At 45.2% G+C, this 19,523-nt stretch overlaps 1 protein-coding gene across 3 annotated transcripts in view; it reads left to right on the plus strand.

The window, feature by feature from the left end:
* Positions 1-19,523, plus strand: part of DNAJC6 (DnaJ heat shock protein family (Hsp40) member C6) — a 58,565-nt gene that overhangs the window by 2,846 nt on the left and 36,196 nt on the right. Inside the window, exon 1 of one of the 3 annotated variants that reach the window (XM_068953452.1) lies at positions 14,252-14,508. The exons of the other annotated variants lie outside the window; for them this stretch is intronic. Coding sequence (XP_068809553.1) covers positions 14,289-14,508 — 220 coding nt within the window. The 5' untranslated portion in view covers positions 14,252-14,288. Of the gene's footprint in view, positions 1-14,251; positions 14,509-19,523 lie in introns of those variants that run through there. 3 annotated transcript variants of the gene reach the window in all.

Genomic DNA, 19,523 nt, shown 5'->3' on the forward strand with positions numbered 1-19,523 from the left:
AAAATTAAAAAAAATTACCCTAAATTCATATAATATTAAATTTGCTTCAGTATATCTAAGACAGCCACATCCAAGGCTGCTCTGAGAGGGGAAGGCAGGAGCGAACAATAACAGGGAGACGTCAGTTATGTTTTCCATGCTGTGCATCTAATTTCTGTATTTAAGGTATGTGTTCGTGCTGCACAGCATTATTTCTGCATTACTAGGACTTTAAATCATGCAACTGAACCCGTTTGTGATGCATTTGTGAGGCTTATTACCATCCCCTTGCTTTGGATACTGCCGAGGCAGAGGAGGAGGAGGGGGAGGAAAAGCGTAAGAAGGGCCTGCGAGCCTGGGAACTGCAGACTTTATTCGGCTGCCGAATTTGGATGGGAGCCTCCATCTTCTGCTAGCCCTTCAGCAGACGATTCCTCTTAGTCATAGCCTTCCCTGGGAAAAAAAACCCCGTGCGTCGCGCCGTTCGGCCGGCGCAGGCAGCCTTAAGGCAACGCGGCTTGCGCTATATTTAGACAGCTGGGACACAGCCCGCTTGTTTATGGTCCCAGAAACGCCAACAGCTGATATAGGCAGTATTTCGGAGCGGCCCGAGCCTTTAAGGAGGAACCATGTTTTGTCCTTGAGCTGGGTTTTTGCTGCCTGCCGCTGGCAGGGTAAGCTCCAGCGTTTAATTGCTGGCCGAACTAATCTGGCGGGCGCAGGGCTTTGCCCTGCTGCAGATTAATCCCGGGCGGCCGGAGCCCGGGGGGGCCCCCGCGCGCCCGCCGCTCGGCCGTCGACGCCGAGCCGCTTGGCCGGAGCACGGATGGGTTTTTATCCAGCGTTTGCTCAAATCCAGGCGGAAAACCGCGCGAGGCCGCGGGGGGACGCGTGCCGAAGGTGACGACGGGGCTGGGGCTGGGGCGGCCGGCCCGGGACGCTGCCCGCGGCTCCAGGGACGGGACGCCCGCGGGGCGGCCGGCGGGCTCGCCGCCGAGCCGGGCGCAGCGGGGTTGTTCGGCGGCGCCGGCGCGTGCGAGCTGTGCGGGGACAGCAGGACACGACCCGCGCACCGCGGGGCGGACGAACCCCAAAGCGGCCGCTGACCCTACGCCGGGGGGGAAAGGGAGAAACGTCGTAAACTGAGGCCAAGCTTATCGTGAGGATCTAATATTTTCTAGGAGCGGCGACGTCCCTCGGCGCTCCGCTTGGGAGGATAAATCTCTGTTACCGCACAGAGTATTCTCCGCAAGTCACAGCTGTGACAGTATCTGAATTAGATACTGTAATTTCCACTCACTGTAAAAATTAGATTAGAGAGGCTTTGTCATTTTTTCGTCGGTGGATTAGGCAGCTGTGGGAAGCCCTCTAAATAAGACTGCTGTAAATATTACTTTATTTGCAGTAAAATATAAATAATATTTTATGAAGGCTGAGGGCAGCGTACGTTACAGTAGCGTGCGAGGTCCTGTTTTGCGAGGCACGGTACGCAAGGCACAGCTGTCTCCCACCCGGACACGTCTGTGTCTTCGGTATACAAGAAATGAATGAGAAATCAAAAGGATGCGGAATAGTATCTGTTTAGATACCTGAATCTCATGGCTGGGAAAGAGATAGAGAGCAATTGAGTGTGCTGAATAAAACCGTGAAGGAAGAACGTGGCAAAGGCCAGGATCCTATCCAAGTCCTCTAGCGTGGCGTTTTTATTGTGCAGGAAATTTGTGAAGCTTATCCCTTCCGCAAAACATGTCTTGAAATAGGGGAAGAAAAGAAAAAAAAGGACCTGAACTCTTTTATCACTTGACTGTCTGCTGCAAATAATAATTTTCATGGAATACTTTACAGAAAAGGGAATTTACTTTCTACCTAGCAAACATCTGCTACGCTAAAATTTCTATGCAACGGGTCTCTTGCAACTTATCTTTCAGGCAACAGGCATCCTGTCTCCCAACCCAATATTTAAAGCAGAAGCCAAGAGGCTTGTTTATAATGCAGGCTGAAAGTCACCCACTGCCACCTTTTCCATTGCAGAAGCAGGAATGAGCTTCCTTTTTGCACCCTTACCCTCTTCATTGCCACTCCTCCACCGTCTTGGTTTCCAGGGCTTATTTGCTTGAGTTGTTGTATATGCTGTAGGTGGCAAACATTGAATTTTGAAGAAGGCACCCAGCTCACTACCCCACCTCCTCGTCCTCGTGCCATCCGCGTCCCCTCTGCCTTTGCGATCAGCAAGCGGCAACAGAACAAATTTCCGTTTTGCTCTAATCGCCGCCTGGGAGAGGGAGCGCCGGTGCCCGGCTGTCAGCCTCTCCATGTAGACGTGGAGGGTGAATAGTCGTGAGCAGGGACAGGAGCTTGGCAAGAGCCTGATGATGAAGGTGTATGCAGGTACGAGGGAGCTCTTTGCAGCTGCATACGTTCACATTGGTCTCCTGGTAAAACTTCAGGTAACCTTTTTTCTGCTAATGCATAAAGTAGGGCAGGGCAACATGATGGGAGAAACGAGAGCCTTCAAAAGATGGTAGCTGACAGGCCAGGCTCCTAGGGTGAAGGCAGTTTTCAAAGGTGCAATAGTTCAAGCAGCGTGGGGAGCAATGAAGGCAAGTGCTCTTCAGCTCTGCTTCTGCAAACATTTGCTCCCAATATTTGCCGTCAGCCCCATTGGATTTTTCAGGGTATTTAAACTGAAGCACATACAAACAAAATGCCAGCATTGGGAGCCACATGGCAAACATCTCGTGCATAAGTATTTTGTAGCCACCTGCTATAAACTAGTCCCTTCAATATTACCGTTTGAGTCAATATAAGTGATCATAAATTATTTCCTATCCTAAATGACATTGAAAACCTGAGCTAGATCCATGTGGAAACGCGAGCTTCCCAAATTCCTTTGCCTGCCCCCTCCTTCGCTGTTGTTGGCCCTCCTCTCAGGAAAGCGGCCTGCGGCTTGGAGAGATTCTGGCAGCGTTATTAAAGCTGCGCAGGAGGCAGGCTCTGACAGCGCATCCCTGGGGGGGCGGATTGCTTTGAGTCCTTTCTGCTGAGTCAAGCATGCTTTCGTGGGGGTGCTCGCGAGCTTTTGTGTTGCACGGCCTCCTGCACGCATCCCAGAAACATATTCCAAGACAAGCGACAAAGCTGCGTAATCCACAACAGGGTTTATTAGTTTATTGTAGAAGGAAATAGAGGACTGGTATTTGTTACATTTCGACAGTGTAAATTGGTCACCAGGAGACCGGTGAATTGCATTCACACCCGGCCCTGCTCCCTTTGTGCCACCTGCATTTCTTAAATGGGCTGTAACGTCACTAGGAACCAAACTTCTTGTTCTTGAACCACTTAATTTACAGTCTGCATCCAAAGTCATGATGCTCAGCTGCAAACCATTCCCACATCAATGCAATTAGATGTCTCTCCCCTTGAATCATATCCAAGCTGTTCTTCCAAAACTGCAGAGCACCCTGTGTATTGTAAACAACATCATAGGAGAGAGCATGCACAGCCTCATAGTGTCTGCTTGAATGTTACCTTAGAAACAATGGTGAGAAGAGCTATAAATCTGAACCAAAACTGCATCAATTAGGTGTGATGCAAGAGCTACAAGTCTGTAGATAATGTGAGCTGAGAAAGACACCATCTTTTTATCCGTTTTCTATCGCAGCAAAAATCATGAGTTCTTAATAATATTATTCTTCCTATTATAATTATATCATCAGTATACCCCTGAAACCTGTAAGAGAGTAGAAACAACTTAATGGAGAAAACAAAAAGATGTTTTGGGTTTCTGGCAAATCTTCCTGTGCTACCAGGTGAAGATCCACCTATACTCTTCCTACCTTTAGTTGGCTGGACCTCACTGATACGCTCATCGCAGGAAGACTGTCACTTTGAAACTTATAGCAAGGATACTCATCCCTGCCCCACCCCAAGAAAACCCTCATTCCATACACTCTAAACTGGAGGGTCTAAGTTCACCTGACAACACTTCTTTAACTCACCCTAGAACTACAGGAAGCATCAGCTGCTTTAAGCCCCTTCCTCATTGCTGGAAGCATTAGCAGCTGTGAGAAAAACAGTCAGCTTCCCCCCATCTGTTCCTTCCCCACATGAGAGAAGGCCACCTGGACAAAGGGACAGGTGGAAGGTGCCAGGACAAAGAGAAAGCAGCAGCAATCTCATTAAAAGAGGTACAAGATATAGGTGCATATAGTCTGACACCCTCTCCTAGTTATATTGACAGCTTCTCGCCATGAGAAATGGCAAGCAGTTTCTAGGGATATCCCTGTAAGATGCTGACTTGAATGCAATTAGTATTGGCCAGCTGGCACCATCCACAAGAGTGATGCGCGTATGCACCAAACGCAGCGCGTGACCCAGGGAGACAGCAGGGCGACGCAGGAGTTCCCAGCTCCTGCATGGCGTTGTGCTGCGGTCCAGCAGCTCACGCTCTGGCCTGGGAGAGCCTCCCTTTGCTAGCTGTGTTTTTCCTGTTTGCTGGGTGATTTCTTAGCAAGTGACTTCAATTCCTTCTGCTTTTATCCTCCACTTGATCCCATGCGCTTTAAACTGCAGGTCTTCAAGGTTGGTTTGTCTCTCGCTTTGTGTCAGGACCTCACCTTGCGCAAAGAGATGCTGCTCTCAGCTGGTCCCTGTGTGCTGCCTCAATCCGGGCAGCGGCAGCCTGCTCGCGCGGTGGGTTTCTGGCACGCGTCTGAAGTGCCAAGCGCTGACCGCTGCAATGATGGGACCCGGAGACGCGTACAACAGCCGTCGGACGTGGCATGTCAAATGCCATGTTTGAGTTCTCTTCTGTTTTCATTAAAACACTCACTACCTTAAAAGTTTGTTTCTCTTTGACGTGAATTACACAGCATCTTTGAAAATCGAGTCAAGGTGGTTTTTGCACTCATGGCATCGGTTGTGTCAAGTGAAATTTGAGCTGAATTTCACTGCATATTCATTTTGATCAGGGATCTTAGCATTTGCCACAGGAAACCACTCACTTCCTTTAGTTTTCAATCTTGTCTTTGAATCAAATATGTTAAAAATGCAGGATTTTTGAAAGTTGTTTTTTTCTCCTAATGAAAGTAAAATTCTCTCTAAATTACTGCTGGAGTCAGGCACTGAGCACAGCAGCAGTAATTGAAGTTACCCAGTGATGACTCATTTGCTGTAAGAAGCTGTATATTTTTTTTTATCCTTGGTTTTACTACCAACCCTTTTCCAATGCAAGCAATACCTCTCCAAAAAGAAATTCAAAATTATATGTACCCTTTGTATACGTTTAAAAATGCAAAAATCTGGGCACGCGTTTTATGCTGTTTTAAACACAATGGACAAAAGTGATAAGGCAATCTGCAGCTATGTGTGTTATTAGAGCATGAACTGAGTAATTAGTCTTTGAAACTCACTGTTGCAAGCAGCTGACTAAGTTTAATGAAGTTAAGCTGGGATTTTCCAAGGCACCAACTATAGGCCTAGCTTTGCTTCAGTTCTACGTTAATATAAAACTCCCATTGTCAGGAACGTGAATGTCCCTGCATTTCTGAACGCATACCTTTCATGAATCTAATCAGGATTATACATGTACATATTTTACAGACTTGCAAACAGGCTTTAGGAGGTCTGAGCCCAGATTTTTTATGGTATTTAGCTGCTTATCTCACACAGAATGGGAAACTACAAATGAATGGTGGTTAGGCACCTAACTTTAACTAAATACCTGATTTTGGCCAGAGTAGTTGCATGAATGGCTGTACACTCTCCAATTTTCCCACAGTTTGCAGGCTAGGGACTTCCTGATCTAACAGCGGTATACAGCTATTTAATGGCCCCTTTTAGATTTTTTTCCATGAATTTCTCCAAGCTCTTCTTGAAGTATGTAAATTTTTAGCATCTACACCAGCCTTTGGCAAGCAGCTTCACAGTTTAACTTTGCTAAGGAGTCAGTCAAACACTTGAGTACTCTGAAACAAAGTCTTGTGCTGAAATGAGTAAGTTGTACCTCATCTCTGACAGCATTTTCACCAGGCTAAAGGGTAAGAAATAAAAATATGCAGACCACTGCAGTACCACTTAATGATGTGAATTATCACCAGGAGGAAAGAAACAGATGGGGAAGAAGACAATACGAGTTAAACACTAGTCACACCATAAGTCACTGGAGAATAAAATGATGACAAGCTGTACTGATCAAAAAAAAAAAAAGAAGAAGAAGAAGAAGACAGGGAAACTAACGCCAAGGGGAATGATTTGTATACGTCAGATACATTCCATGGCCAAGTTATCTGTCCGTAACTCTTGACCCCCAATGAGAACACTGCGTACTGCCAAAGAGAAGATAAAAATCAAGGAGAAGGAGAGGGCCACTATAGATTTGCATATAACATTTCTAAAGTTTCTTAGCAAAGTTTAGCTTTTAATTCAGAACACCTTTTCTGAGCTAACTTTTTTAACTTCCTTTCTGTAAATCATCTTGCAGACAGGCAAGCTTACCAGTGTGCCCCTATTCATTTGGTAGATAAATTAGGCAAACACAATTGCTTTGGAAGTTACTTGCAAAGGTTTCTGATAGTACGTGCTGTGAAACTATCACTCAGCTCTCAAACTCACAAAATCCTTTCAGGATACTTACACACAAGTTTCGGTACTAATATTAGAATGAATGCTTTTATGTGAGCGTTTGCAATGCTTTCTTTCCCATCATCATTCTTGGTAACAAGAGTTTCCTTCTACAGACGCTTGTATAAAGACAACAAACACCTCCTGAAATTAAATTATGGCTATTGTTTGACAAACGTTTGTGAAAATGTGTCCTTTAATATTCACGCAGCTTTAGCGATAGCTAAAGATAGTAAAGCTCTCAATATTACAGTGAATGCTCAGGGCTTCATCTGATAAAGGAAAGCAAAAGTGTAATTGATAAGCCCTGTGTCTAATATTTAAAGACAAATCTGAAACTTTTTCTCATGACCACATTTACTTATCATTAGAAATGAAGAAAATAAGAACCACCAGTTCAGAAGTTTCTGAGTATCAGAGAGGGTTAAAAAAGGATTTAGATCAGCTGACCCCTCTCTACCTGGATCCTAAAAAAATCAGCCCCATTTGCTGGTGGGAAACTGCATCCCGCCCTGGTAATACATGCTACCCTGCACCAAGTACCTGCTGTTCATAGGCAGACTGCTGCAATTTCCTTAATTGTCTAGCAAATCTGAGCACGGACACACTAGTTTCTGTAGCCAAATACAGAAAGAGGAACCACATGGCTAGCCTTTACTCCAATCCACATACCATTCATTTATCCTCAGCACAAGTCCAGGTAGTGGTCTGAAATCCTATTTTTGGCTCAGTACCAAGAGCCTGTAACCATTTTGCTTTCATGTGCCTATTGTCAGAGTAGTACACCTGAATCAATGCTACTGGCCAGCCTGTGGCGCTGGACAAATAATGAATCAAGTCTCCAGATGTAAGGGCAAGAAGCGTGGTCCTTGCTTTACCGGCCACATATGCACAAAAGTCATTAGTACTTGCATTACACCTGATGCTTCACCTCATGCTTCACCTCTGAATACACAACTGTAAAGAGCTTATTCTGCTGGAGCGTGAATTGGGGAGGGAAGACACCTGGGGTTTTGTTTTGTCAGTTAGCAAAATTACCAGGACAATGAACTGTCAGGAAAGAAACCCTTACTCATACTCCCTGATTACCTCAGGGAGGATGGGACAGAAGAATCATGGGAAGGGCTCCTACTAAAGAGAGGGAGGGCCTTGCAAAACTCTATAAGTGCATTTGAGTCAGCCTAAATTCAAGGCAGTCCCTTACCTAGGATTTGGCTTTTTTTTTTCTTCTTCTTCTTTGTTTAGAGAAAAGTTATTGTTTAGAAGACACTGTTTTTCTACACTGGCTTCAGAGAAGATGAGTAGTAAGGTAAAACCCTTGACTGTATATGCCAAAGTTTATTTGTTGCCTCTCTTAAGGATTGAAAGTTATTCAGTAATTGCTGTCTTGAAGGGGAGATAGGAGAAAGCGTCTTGGCTTTGTTTTCCTTAGGGCAAGAAACAAAGTGAAATGGCTGATATCAAATGATATCCTATCAGTTCTTGATGACCTTAGTTAGGTGCTGTTATCTCTGAATTACTGAGGGTTTTTTATTTTTTTGTTTAACTATGACCCTTTCTTGAAGTGGAATTGGTTTGGATCTTACAAAACTTTCCTTTTGTTCTTCATTGTACTAAGCCTTAGTCAGAGGGGAAATACAGTACTCTTTTGTTTTGTTTTTAAGGTCACAAACAATAGTTAAATGGAGTTGTAACTCTCTCTTGGAAGTTAATTTGAATGATGCTACCTGTTTTAAGTTTTTAATGTCTTTGTCTTATATTTGGATGCACCAGACCAAAACTGAAATAGAAAAATCAAGGTATTCCTCATGTGTGGCAGTAATGCCCCAGCCTTGCACCCAAAATGCAGTGGAGTTACCTCTTGCAGTTCATCTGCTACTTGCTAATGATAATGACGGTGGTAGGTCTAGCCCAGGCAAGGAGCTTGCTAGCCTTAATAAATTAGCAGCAGATTTGCTTAACCAGGGTAAACTAGGAGTCTGTTATTTAAAACGCTGGCAGCTGCTGCAGCACTAAGTAGGCTGGAGCTCCCTGTTATGGAGTGGGGCTGGTGGAGGTGTCCAGCCCTTCCTGGAGAAGAGGGCAGTGGGACAGGCCCTTCCCCTAAGAGCACAGGAAACAAGTACTTGGCAAAGTAAAGTGTTGATGAGGAAGGGCCCAACAAAAAACTGTGATAATGCTCTTCTGTGCTGGAAGAGTACCGTATGCACCAGGTTCAAAGCCAGCCTGTGCCATGCCGAGCCGCTGCACGGAAAGACTGCGAGCAGAGACGTAGCCCTGCAGTGCCGAGCCTTGGCATGGGACTGGGATGGGAAGTCTAGGTTCTGCTGTCTGCTTCTAGATTTGGTTCTCTGTTTTTATCAGGATGGGAGTCTTGTGAGGATAAATGTGATCCTGAGATAGTTTTCAGTATTGCTACTTCTCTACAGAATGAATTTTTAGGACAGTAAAGATGTCTTTAGTACATCACGTTCTTGAAGTCCAATTAGATTAAACATCAAAATCTCAAGTTGAAAACACAAGCCGTATCCTGCTACTTAGTGTGTACAGCTATGGTTATGCTGTAGGCCTAGGTGGGGTTTTCTGATGGGGGGGAGGCTGTCAAAAATTTATTAAACCACTTCAATTTATGTAGGTGTTCAAGCCTCTTTTCACTGGCAGGATAATTCATATCAGACAGTGAAAACCTTTTATAATGTAGCAGTGTTTGATATAGTGGGCTACTGAATTGCAGAAGGGTACGCCATGTGTGCTCCATGCAAAGTTTGAAGGAAGGTAAACATAGCTGAAGGAGCTCGTGCTGATTTTGCTGAAAGCCCACTGTAGACAGTACTCATTATAGGGATGCTGAAGATAGCCTAAATGCAGGAATCTGTCTATTAAGGTAATTTGTTTAGGATTTGTATGCTTTGAAGAGGGAGAAGGCAAAAATGTCATTCTCTAGATTATGTTGTGACATCTCGATGTCCAACTAAGGCAAGCGATGTGTGTAAACATGAAGAGAATGGAAGGAATAAATTGTTCTATATCAGGTTACAGAGAGAAGAAGTTGCCTAGTGCAGCAGTATTGTATGCTTTTGAAAATGAAAATATTTGTATTATTAAAATCAAGATGGTTTTAAAACTAGTTGGTCTTCTCTCTTTCGTATCAAAAAAGAGAGCCATCTTCATAATCTTATAATGGGAAAGAACTCTGCATGTTATTTATGGTCAATGCTAGCACAGAAATAATATGTGGTGTCCTGGTCTCTTCTGAGGTAAGATGGAGGGAAACTTCCAAACTTTTTTTTTGCTGTTTCCCTCATTGGCAAAGTGTATGTTTTTAATAGAGCCCTCTATGTGAGGTGTCTGAGGAAGTTAAGAAGTTTGAGTAAGTCTTAGTTTTCATAATAGTATATGAATTATTCTCAGGCAATGAGAGCCATCTATAATACAGCATATCTGGCACTTTTCATATGCTTTCCTATGGTTTTGTACTTCTTGCAGAAACTTTGTGTGCAGGGAGGACCGCTTATAGCTCACAGCGACTAACTGACCAATGCTCACTTCATCAAAAATGTGTAGTTTATTGTAATAGCCTGAGCGACACCTTTATAATTCATTTATTCGTGTCTGTGGCTCTCACAACTAGGGCGCAATTTGAATGTATTAGTGTAGCTTTGAGAGCATAACTGTTCATATAGCTGGGGGGTAGGTGCACTTTGAAATTGCACCCTGATACACTAAGTGCTTGTTTACAGCTACTAAAAGAGACTTCAGCTGTGCGGAGGCTGCAATACAGATGCAAACAGAGCTTTAGAGGCCGGGCAAATCAATCGACCTTTCCAAGGTCATGCAGCAGGTCAGGAACAGGGTGAGAGAGCTTGTGTCTTTTGACTCTTGAGAAACTTGCAGTCCTTAGCATGACATTAACATCTCCCGCAGTCTTAATGGCACCTTCAGGCATTATCATTCAAACATAACAGAAACATCTATATACATTTGTAGTATCATTAGCCACTGCTCAATAAATCTTGAAGCATGTTAATGAATTTTCTAGGCTGCTGTTTCCCTAGATCTGTTGTCTTTACTCTTGCTTACGAAAGTCATATGCAATTTAACAACACTACTTAATTTTGTGTTTTATATAGCATTCTTTATGCTGTAGACCTCCAGAAGGGAGAAATCAGGTGCCCCCTCAGCAGCCCATTGTAAAGGGAGAACTGGGGGGAGGAAAAAATAAATTGCTCTTTGTTTAAACCTTCCATAGGGCTGGGAAATGCATGAATGCAAACCCACCAGGTGTCCTCTTTGCATGTGTAGAAATGGTAACTGCAAGTAAAGCTGGGACCTTGAAGTCAGTTTAATCCTCTCTCCCCTGCACCAAGGTCCTGTGGGGGGAACTGTCCCTTACTGTGCCTGGCTTGATGCTTTGCAGAACAGTCGTCTTCCGGCCTGGAGTGCCGGGGTACTGTAGTGACTCCCTTCTGTGAATCTTTGGGGGAAAACCAAGTTGTAATCCCCAAAACTTTGGGGAAAAGGTGGAAAGAAAAGAACTGATAATAGATTCAACCAAGAAAATCAAGTTTTGCTTTCTAAATACAACTGTACTCTAATCACTGCAGATGCAACAGCAACATCAATGTTAGGTAGGAAATGCTGAGCCACAGACATGCTGTAAAGCTTCAGTGGGCAGTGATAATGAGACTGCGTCTGGCAAACTGCAAATTCTGCAAGTGCTCAAGTACTCTGAGAGCAGCAAGCTATAATTCCTACTATAGTGAACCTGTTCTTTTGCTTTAATCCTTTTTCCATGAGGAAAAGGATCCTTTTTAGTAGGACTTTACTTTGACTAATAACAGAAAAGACTAGCTAATGTCATATCCAACAGACTCTTGCTGCTTGTTTGTGAGAGCGATGACGTATGGATTTAGGTTATGATTTTGTCTAAGCTGATCTTCCTGAATTAATGGATAAATGCAACATAACAGGCTGTTGGCCACTAGGTGACAGTTTAGAAATGGGAGTTAGGTCACACATTACACTGTGATGGCAGGTTTCTCAGCTGTTTCATTCTTACAGGGTATAATTTCCTCAAGCACTAGCATGTGAGCGTGCTGCCTGAAGTGTTACACAGCCTTAATGTGCCCTCTTCACCTGAGAAGAGACATCCTGGTTTTTTGCTCACTGATGGGCTTTTCTCACCTGAGAGGGGGGAAAAATGGATTTTTAGTTTAAATTTTTTGCAGAATTTTCCTCTTTTCTATTAGAACACAGGAGCACTTGCTGTATTCTAGGCTGACAAGGGTAGACCAACTTTCTGAAGCATCAGACATGATCCTTAGTTTAAAAAAAAAAAACTAAGCTTTTTTTTTTTTACTAGGTTGCTGCATATAAGCAATGTGCAGGAGGGGGACACGTTCCTGTTGGCAAATATCGCAATCTATGTATTGCTTGATAGGGAGTAGTGTATTAATAACCCAATAATAAGGGAGTAGAACATATACAGTCCTAATCTGGAATTCAAACTCTTACCGCTATTAACCATAAACCAGTTACATCAGGTTAATTCATTTTAACTTGTTGCTTGCAAATCTACTTAAATTTTTTTGAGAAAATTCTGGGTCACAGATGTACCTCTTTGGCACTGTAATATTAAATTGTAGGAGTTATGTAAACAATAACACATGAAGGGTATGACTCTACTAGATGCCCATGACCCTGGTGTGTTAAATAGGAAATCTTAAGCCAAGTGTCAGTAATATCCCAAATTATGGTTATTGCTACAGAAGTGCTTATTGATGGTATTGCTTTAGAAGAAAATCCAACTTATTTTTCTAAGCAGAGTACTTCTTGTCCTTTCCATAAGAGAATGAAGGGACATTTGTTGTCTGGGTGATAGGACTTTTTTTTTGCATTTTTCCTTAAATTAAGAAGAAATCAATTTAGAACAGCTGTAGTGGTCACTTCCTCTGGAGCATCCCACAGTTCCTCTGCTCAGTGTGAAGCAAAATTATGATCTGCTTGCAGTAGTTGTAAAATGTGCAGGGCAAGCTTGGCTCACCAGTTGCTCAAGGACAAATTTTGTGTTGACCTAAAGTGTGTTTACATGTGAATGGCTAAAAACAGGCTGGAAATTTCACCAAAAATGGTCCAACAGCGGTAGCGCTGCCTTCAGCTTGGTGCCACCTGTTTTGGGTCAGCAGTCAGAGGCATGGCATTGAGATGTTAACATGGGTGTAGGGATGCTGCCCTCTATGGTAGAGCAGAACCAGGCCAAAGAGGGAGTTCAGGTTTTGTGGGGCTCAGTGCAGAGCCCCAGTGCTATCCCTCATACTTCAAATTTGCCTAATTGGCTGGTTTTGGCCCATAGTTACCTAGCTTGGCAACCCTGGCCCGTTTGCAAGGAATACACCCTTCCCCGGTGTGGGTTAAAGATGCTGGCGTTGATGGCTATTTCGAGACCCTCTTTATGCCGGCTGCGTGGCCTAGTTCTTTGAGCGAAAGGACCTCTTCGGGACAGCGACGCGCCTGCCGCAGGTGGAACGTGAGAATGTGAGATTTTATTCTCCAGGGTTATCGAATCCAGCACCTCTCGCTAACAAACCGCTCTGAGCACGGTTGGGGGAGCCTCCCCTAAGCAAGCGGTTCCTGCCGCTGTCCCTCGGGGCTGTGGCACCCCCAGGATTTCAAGTATCTCCCGGCCTCATTTGTTTGGAGATGTCTATACCAGGGACCTGAAGTTTAGGGAGGCCTGGAGCTGGGGGAAGGCTGGCCTCTCTGCCTTAAGGCAGCCTCTTAATTTTCAGTTTGTGGCATCAACCAGTGAAAATAGGACGGGCTTGGAGGGGGCTGTGGGGGGCGGGCAGGGGCAGTGCTGAGCCCTCCCTGCTCTTGTGGGTTACATGTACCCCACTGGCCTCGGGATGGCTGACAAATTATCAGCCTTGGCCATCTTCTCCTTCCACAGCTCCCTTGAACTCCCTGTTGTTGCCTTATTGCCCCTAACGGCTGCCCTGCCCCTCCCCCCCTCCTCTAACGGCCGCGCTGAGGAGAGGGGGGGGCGCCCTGCCCCCCCTCCCCCCCTCCTCTAACGGCCGCGCTGAGGAGGGGGGGGGCGCCCTGCCCCCCCTCCCCCCCTCCTCTAACGGCCGCGCTGAGGAGGGGGGGGGCGCCCTGCCCCCCCTCCCCCCCTCCTCTAACGGCCGCGCTGAGGAGGGGGGGGGCGCCCTGCCCCCCCTCCCCCCCTCCTCTAACGGCCGCGCTGAGGAGAGGGGGGGGGCGCCCTGCCCCCCCTCCTCCCCTCCTCTAACGGCCGCGCTGAGGAGAGGGGGGGGCGCCCTGCCCCCCCTCCCCCCCTCCTCTAACGGCCGCGCTGAGGAGAGGGGGGGGCGCCCTGCCCCCCCTCCTCCCCTTCCTCTAACGGCCGCGCTGAGGGGGGTCCTCTCGGCCCCCCCCTCCCCCGGCAGCTCCGTGCCCTCTTCCGGCCGCGGCCTGAGGAGCGCGGCCTGCGCGGCAGCGGGCCGGGCCGGGCCGGGCGGCACCCGCCTCCCGCCGGGGCCGGTGCTGCGAGGCTCGCCGCCGGCGCGGCGCCGCCCCTTCCCTCTCCTCCCCTCCCCTCTGGGCGGACGGGAGCACTTGTGATTTTCCTCCTTCCTTCCTTCCTCCCCCCCCGGTGTCAGAGGAGACTCCCTCCGCCTGGCTCGCCCATGAGCCTGCTCGGGAGCTACCGGAAAAAGACGGGCAGTGATGGCTATGAATCTTTGCAGCTGGTGGACAGCAACGGTGACTGCGGCGGCGGGAGCGGCGGCGGCGGCGGGGGGAAGCCGGCGGCGAGCGCGGCGGCGGGGCCAGGCGGCAGGAGCCCCGCGCGGCAGCCGCAGCAGCCCCGCGCCGACGGCGGCGGCGGCAGCACCATGGACAGCTCCGGTAAGGGCGGCGCGGTGCGGCGCGGCGCGGCGGCCGGGCGGGCCTTGCGCGGGGTGCCGGGCCGGTGGTGGCGGCGTCGCGCCGGGGCGCGGAGCGGGGCCGGCTGCTCGCTGCTCCCACCTCGGAGCGGCTCCCCCGCCCCGGGCGGGGCAGCGCGGCGCGGGGGCTCCGGCCGCGGAACAATGGCTGAGTTATTGTTGCCAGGCGCGGGGACGAGGAGCCTTTATGCAGGGGACAATAGCAGCCCTTTGTCCGTGCTGAGTGCGGCCGCAGTCGTAACCCGGCTGCGCTGGGTGGTGGCGAAGCTCCCGGGGTGCATGAAACCCCGGATATGGGGAGCTTTAGCAGTACAGAAATTAACAGTGAAGGAAATCACCTCACAGGTGATTCGTGTTTTCCTCTCCTAAGAAGAAAAGATTACTCTGAAGCTAAAATGGACAGAGTGTTTTGGGATCTTTTTCCCGAGATATGGTTGATTGACTTATTGCACAGGCTCATCACTTTCCCTCTCCCCCCTCCACTGCAAAACCACTCATGGAACTGACTTGTATTAATTCGGATAGATAGTACTCTCTTTTTTTTTCTTCCTCCCTCTTCCCCTTTAAATCATGGAGTGGGGGACCAGGTGGTCCTTATGTCTGGTAATGGGATAGAGAGCTCTTCCCCTCTAAATCACAGGTTCAAATGTGCCTGGGTCACCAGTGATCAAGAGCTCTCATCTGAAGGATCTATTGAAATGAACTGGCTCCGGTTCTGGTTGGTCAGGTGTGCCTATCGCCATGCATGTCTATCTCCTTTGAGGAGAACTTGTTGAAGATCAAACTTGTACAGGGAGATATCCTGTTTAGTTGTAAGGGACAAAATTTGATATCTATCCATTATATTGGGATGATCTAGCAGAGATACCTGTACTGGTTCGTGAGCATGGTCTCAAGACACTCAACAAGTACCTAAAATGCTTTGTTTTAGAGTGGTAACCTTTTCCAGAGCAAAAAACTCTTGACCTATGTCTGGACTAGGGTGAGGAGAAGCTTAACTTGAGTTTTTTTACACTTTATCTGATAATTTCTCATTCATTTCTTTGGTAACAAAAGTAATCTTTCTTTCCCTTTTCCCTTCCCCATTAAGATTTACCACTCTAGGGTTCTTTCTGTGTTGTTTTTATTTTTTCTTCTATTTTTTAAAAGCTTTTTTTACATTAGATTTTTGAAATGTCTTTTAGTTTGGTAATCTGTCTCTGCTAGAGTTGCTCATAATGTTAGTATGTGTCAGTAGATTCTTACTCACAGTAGGCTACTGTGTAACAGTTATTTGGATTCTTACATTGGCACCCACTGAGATGGGTGGATATTATGGTCAGTTTAAAATATACCATTAAAGCAATTATCTGAATGAGTTTCCTAGAACTTCAAGAACCAGAGGCTTTAGGGCTGCAGAAGGTAGTATGTGACACATCCAGCCAGGTCTGGGGAGCTTGCTGTAGCTCATGTCAAGTAGTGGCTTTTGTCTAAGGTTAGCTGAGTGTATTACTTGAGTGCTCCTGTCGCAATTGTTCTGTTCTATTTCTTCTCGCCTTTCTACTTCCTGCTGAGTGAAAAAGACGTATTCATGGATAGTTAGACAATACCTTTATTTATAGGTTATTTGTACAATATTCACAAGTGGATTTGCAATTTCAACAGCTCAACTACTAAATATTGAGATATCCTAGAGCGTTAATTGTATTAATGCTCTCCATCAGTTTCTAGGATGCTCTCACCTTAAATACATGGAACTGGTCAAGGGCCGTTTCCAGGACTTGGAAGCTAATGGTTCAGAAATCTACGTTAACCTGAGTTCGCTTCCTTTTGTTTGCTTTGATATTCTCACCGGCAATGCCTTACAGTCCATCATCTAACTCTTACAGGCACTATACACAACTACGCACCAACACTTCAGCAACAACAAACCTCAGACCTTAATATGGCTCTTGAAATTAGTTTATAGAGCATTTTGTGATACTTTGTCCGTTTAATATGGGCTTTTTGTTGTGGCTTTCTAGATCTTCACATTAAGTCCAAAAAAAACTGTATGAAGTGCCGCACTTAGAAGTATGGTCTTCAGATTTTGAACTATCTGCCTTGCTCTGTTAAACACTTTATGCTGATAAATGGCTAATTTGATCAGTTCATAGTAAACATACTTTTCTTTACTAAGTAATGAAATTATAGAAGTTCAAAGAACCATATCCACCCTTCTGGCACGCTTGTGACTTAGTGATTCAGTAATGGAAGCTGCTTATTAATTGGGGGACATGATTTATCTTTACCACTGTATGAAGATGGATGGCTATGGGTAGCTGAAAGTAGTTAGCACTTCTTGACAATGAGGAAAAAAATAATCTCTGATAATGCTAGGGTTTTGGCTAACTAATAGCAAGAAAACTCCCCAAACCCCAGCGTCTGGTTACTTTTTGGAGGATAAAATAAATAGAGACTATAATATTAAAAATATTTAAGACTGTTCCCACTCATGATGACAAAGTCTAAATTCACAGGATGGACAGTGGGAGAACCTATTTCAGTTGGAAAAAAGAGATCTGAACTCTTTGGGAAGTAGAAGGGTTGTATAACCTGATGACACATTATGGTGTAAAAGGAAGCTGTACTGCTGCTTTTTGGTGGGCCTTTTCTGGGCTGTGGCCTGTCTGCTGATGGGGCATATTCTGAAGGCAAAGTCTAGGAGGTGTCCTGGCCAAATTAGAACTCATTTACTTCCCACATACCTGCCTTTCCTTGTATTTCAGTCATTATTTCTGGTTTTAAATTATGGCTTCATGTGCCGTGGAACAGCTGCTGCCTGCGGTATCAAAATGGCTGTTTTCTATAGAGCAACAAAATAACTCTTAAGAATAACTCTATGTAACTAAGCCATTTGGGACACTTAGTGCAAAAATCTGCAAATGCAATGTCTTGGATTATCTGTCTGGCAGAGTTCTTCCTGTGCTTGATCCTAACATCTCTGGATGTGTTTAAGTAGCTGGAGAATCAAGCCTTCCTTTTCTCTTCCTCTCCCCATGTATTACGTTTCCCTCACACTAGGGCAATGTCACGGACTTCGTTTGAGAACCATTTTGCAAGATAGGAATAACTATCAGGCAGAGCAGACCCTCGCTGCTATCTCGGGGACACTGAAATATATACAGTTTTGATATGATGTATGACTGTGTTCCCTAACATTATGTGAGGAGCGTCTTTGCACTGGAATGATTAAACATTGTCAGAACAAGAGGCCCTTGTGTGAGGAAAAACAAGCTTAAATTTGGCTGCTTCAAATGCAGACGCTAACACGTTGGGATGGACTGGCTCGCATCTAACTAATCTTTCTCTAACTTTAATTGCTGGTTGGTTGCCTTGTTCTTAAACTTACTGACTGCTTAACTGGGAAGAGAATGACTTGCACGTGGAAGATAGGAAGAAAATGATGCAAAACATGAATGAAGTGTGTCTGTATTTTTTTACTTCTATGCTGAGAAGAAAGCACTTGTATAGTCAATATTTTACATGATTAATTTTAAGGTAGCTGCATTACTCTGGGCCTTTGCTATCTAGAGATGTATATGTAGATATATATTAAGCAATTATAGAAATTAGACTGAGGATTTGTGTTGAAGGCAAAGCACTGACAACTCTGGGCAAATCCCTGGTTGGTTTGAATCGGAATAGCTCTTATTTTATATTGCTGCAATTATACTAACTCGCATGAGTTCAGACAGCAGGCCTCTGGTTCTTATTTCTATTTTTTAAATAAATTCAAAGTGCTAGTTTTTATACTTAAAATGCCAACTTTTAATGTGGGCTTGCAATTTCATAAATAGCTTCTTGCAATAAAAATAATTGGCAGTTACAGTCATGCTGTAACTTTCAGGTATTTATGATTACTGGCTAAATATTTATTGGACTAGTACTGCTTGGTGTCCACAAAAGGAACCAAAAGCACAATGTTTGTGTGTGTGTATGACAGGGGTTTGCTGTTAGAAGACATAATCGTGATAGAATGGGAGCTCGTAGGGAGGGACTTTGAAGATAGTATTTGAGGCTTAATGTGCTTGTGTAGCCAGCGTGTTGTAGGTATGACAGCAGTCTGTGAGCACTGGGATGGAGGGTCTGGCTGCTCCGTTTCCAGCAACTGAGCCTGGGAAAATAAAACATTTTAAAATTCTCTTATGTCTGGTAAACACTTTTTGGTCCAGATTATTAAAAGCTCTTCCTCTGTCGTAACCTATGCCATGAAGAGAAGCCTTGTTGTAAGTCGTTTAACTGAAGAGGTGGCAGTTTAAGTTGTTCAAAGTATTGCTTAGGAGACCCATGTACTCACAGGCAGTATGAAGGAGACATCTGACCCATAGCGATGGTGAATGCCTCACTATTAGGGTTGTGCTCAGCTGGAAGGAACCAAGAGCAGAAACTATTAAAGGTGGGGGGGCCACATCAGCTACTGTGAGTGTCTGATGCTTCTTACGTCATGACCTTGTTTGCAGTTGCTTCAAATTTTATCAGACATAAACCATTTAAACTGAAGTGTTGGTCGGTGTGTGATTTTTAACATACACATCTCAAACTTAAATCTCTTTTAGTCTGATCATATAAGGCTACGTGTCAGTTCTGGGACTTCTTGGGTGTGTGTTAAAGCTCTCTGTACAACTTTAGTTGCACTTTAACTTTAAGCCCTTAACTTTTTGAATGATCAAATTCTGATGTAAAGTCTTGAACAAATCCCATAGAATATACTAATGCCATATAGCAACAGGATGATAGTGTGTAACTCCAGCTAGGTCTCTAATGGGACCTATACCTTACATTACTTGTAATTACTAGTTGGTCTAGAAAGTATGCTGGATTTTGGTTGGAAGTTTGAGGGAAAGGGAGGGGAAAAAAGGGAGATGCAATGTTTTGTGTCCTTCCAACTTCAGTTTACAAGTTTAAAACAAAGAATTCAAAGGAAATAATTATCTAGTTTTTTCCTTATTTTTTAAT

The sequence above is a fragment of the Struthio camelus genome, chromosome 8, assembly GCF_040807025.1.
Source record: "Struthio camelus isolate bStrCam1 chromosome 8, bStrCam1.hap1, whole genome shotgun sequence".
NCBI lineage: Eukaryota > Metazoa > Chordata > Aves > Struthioniformes > Struthionidae > Struthio > Struthio camelus.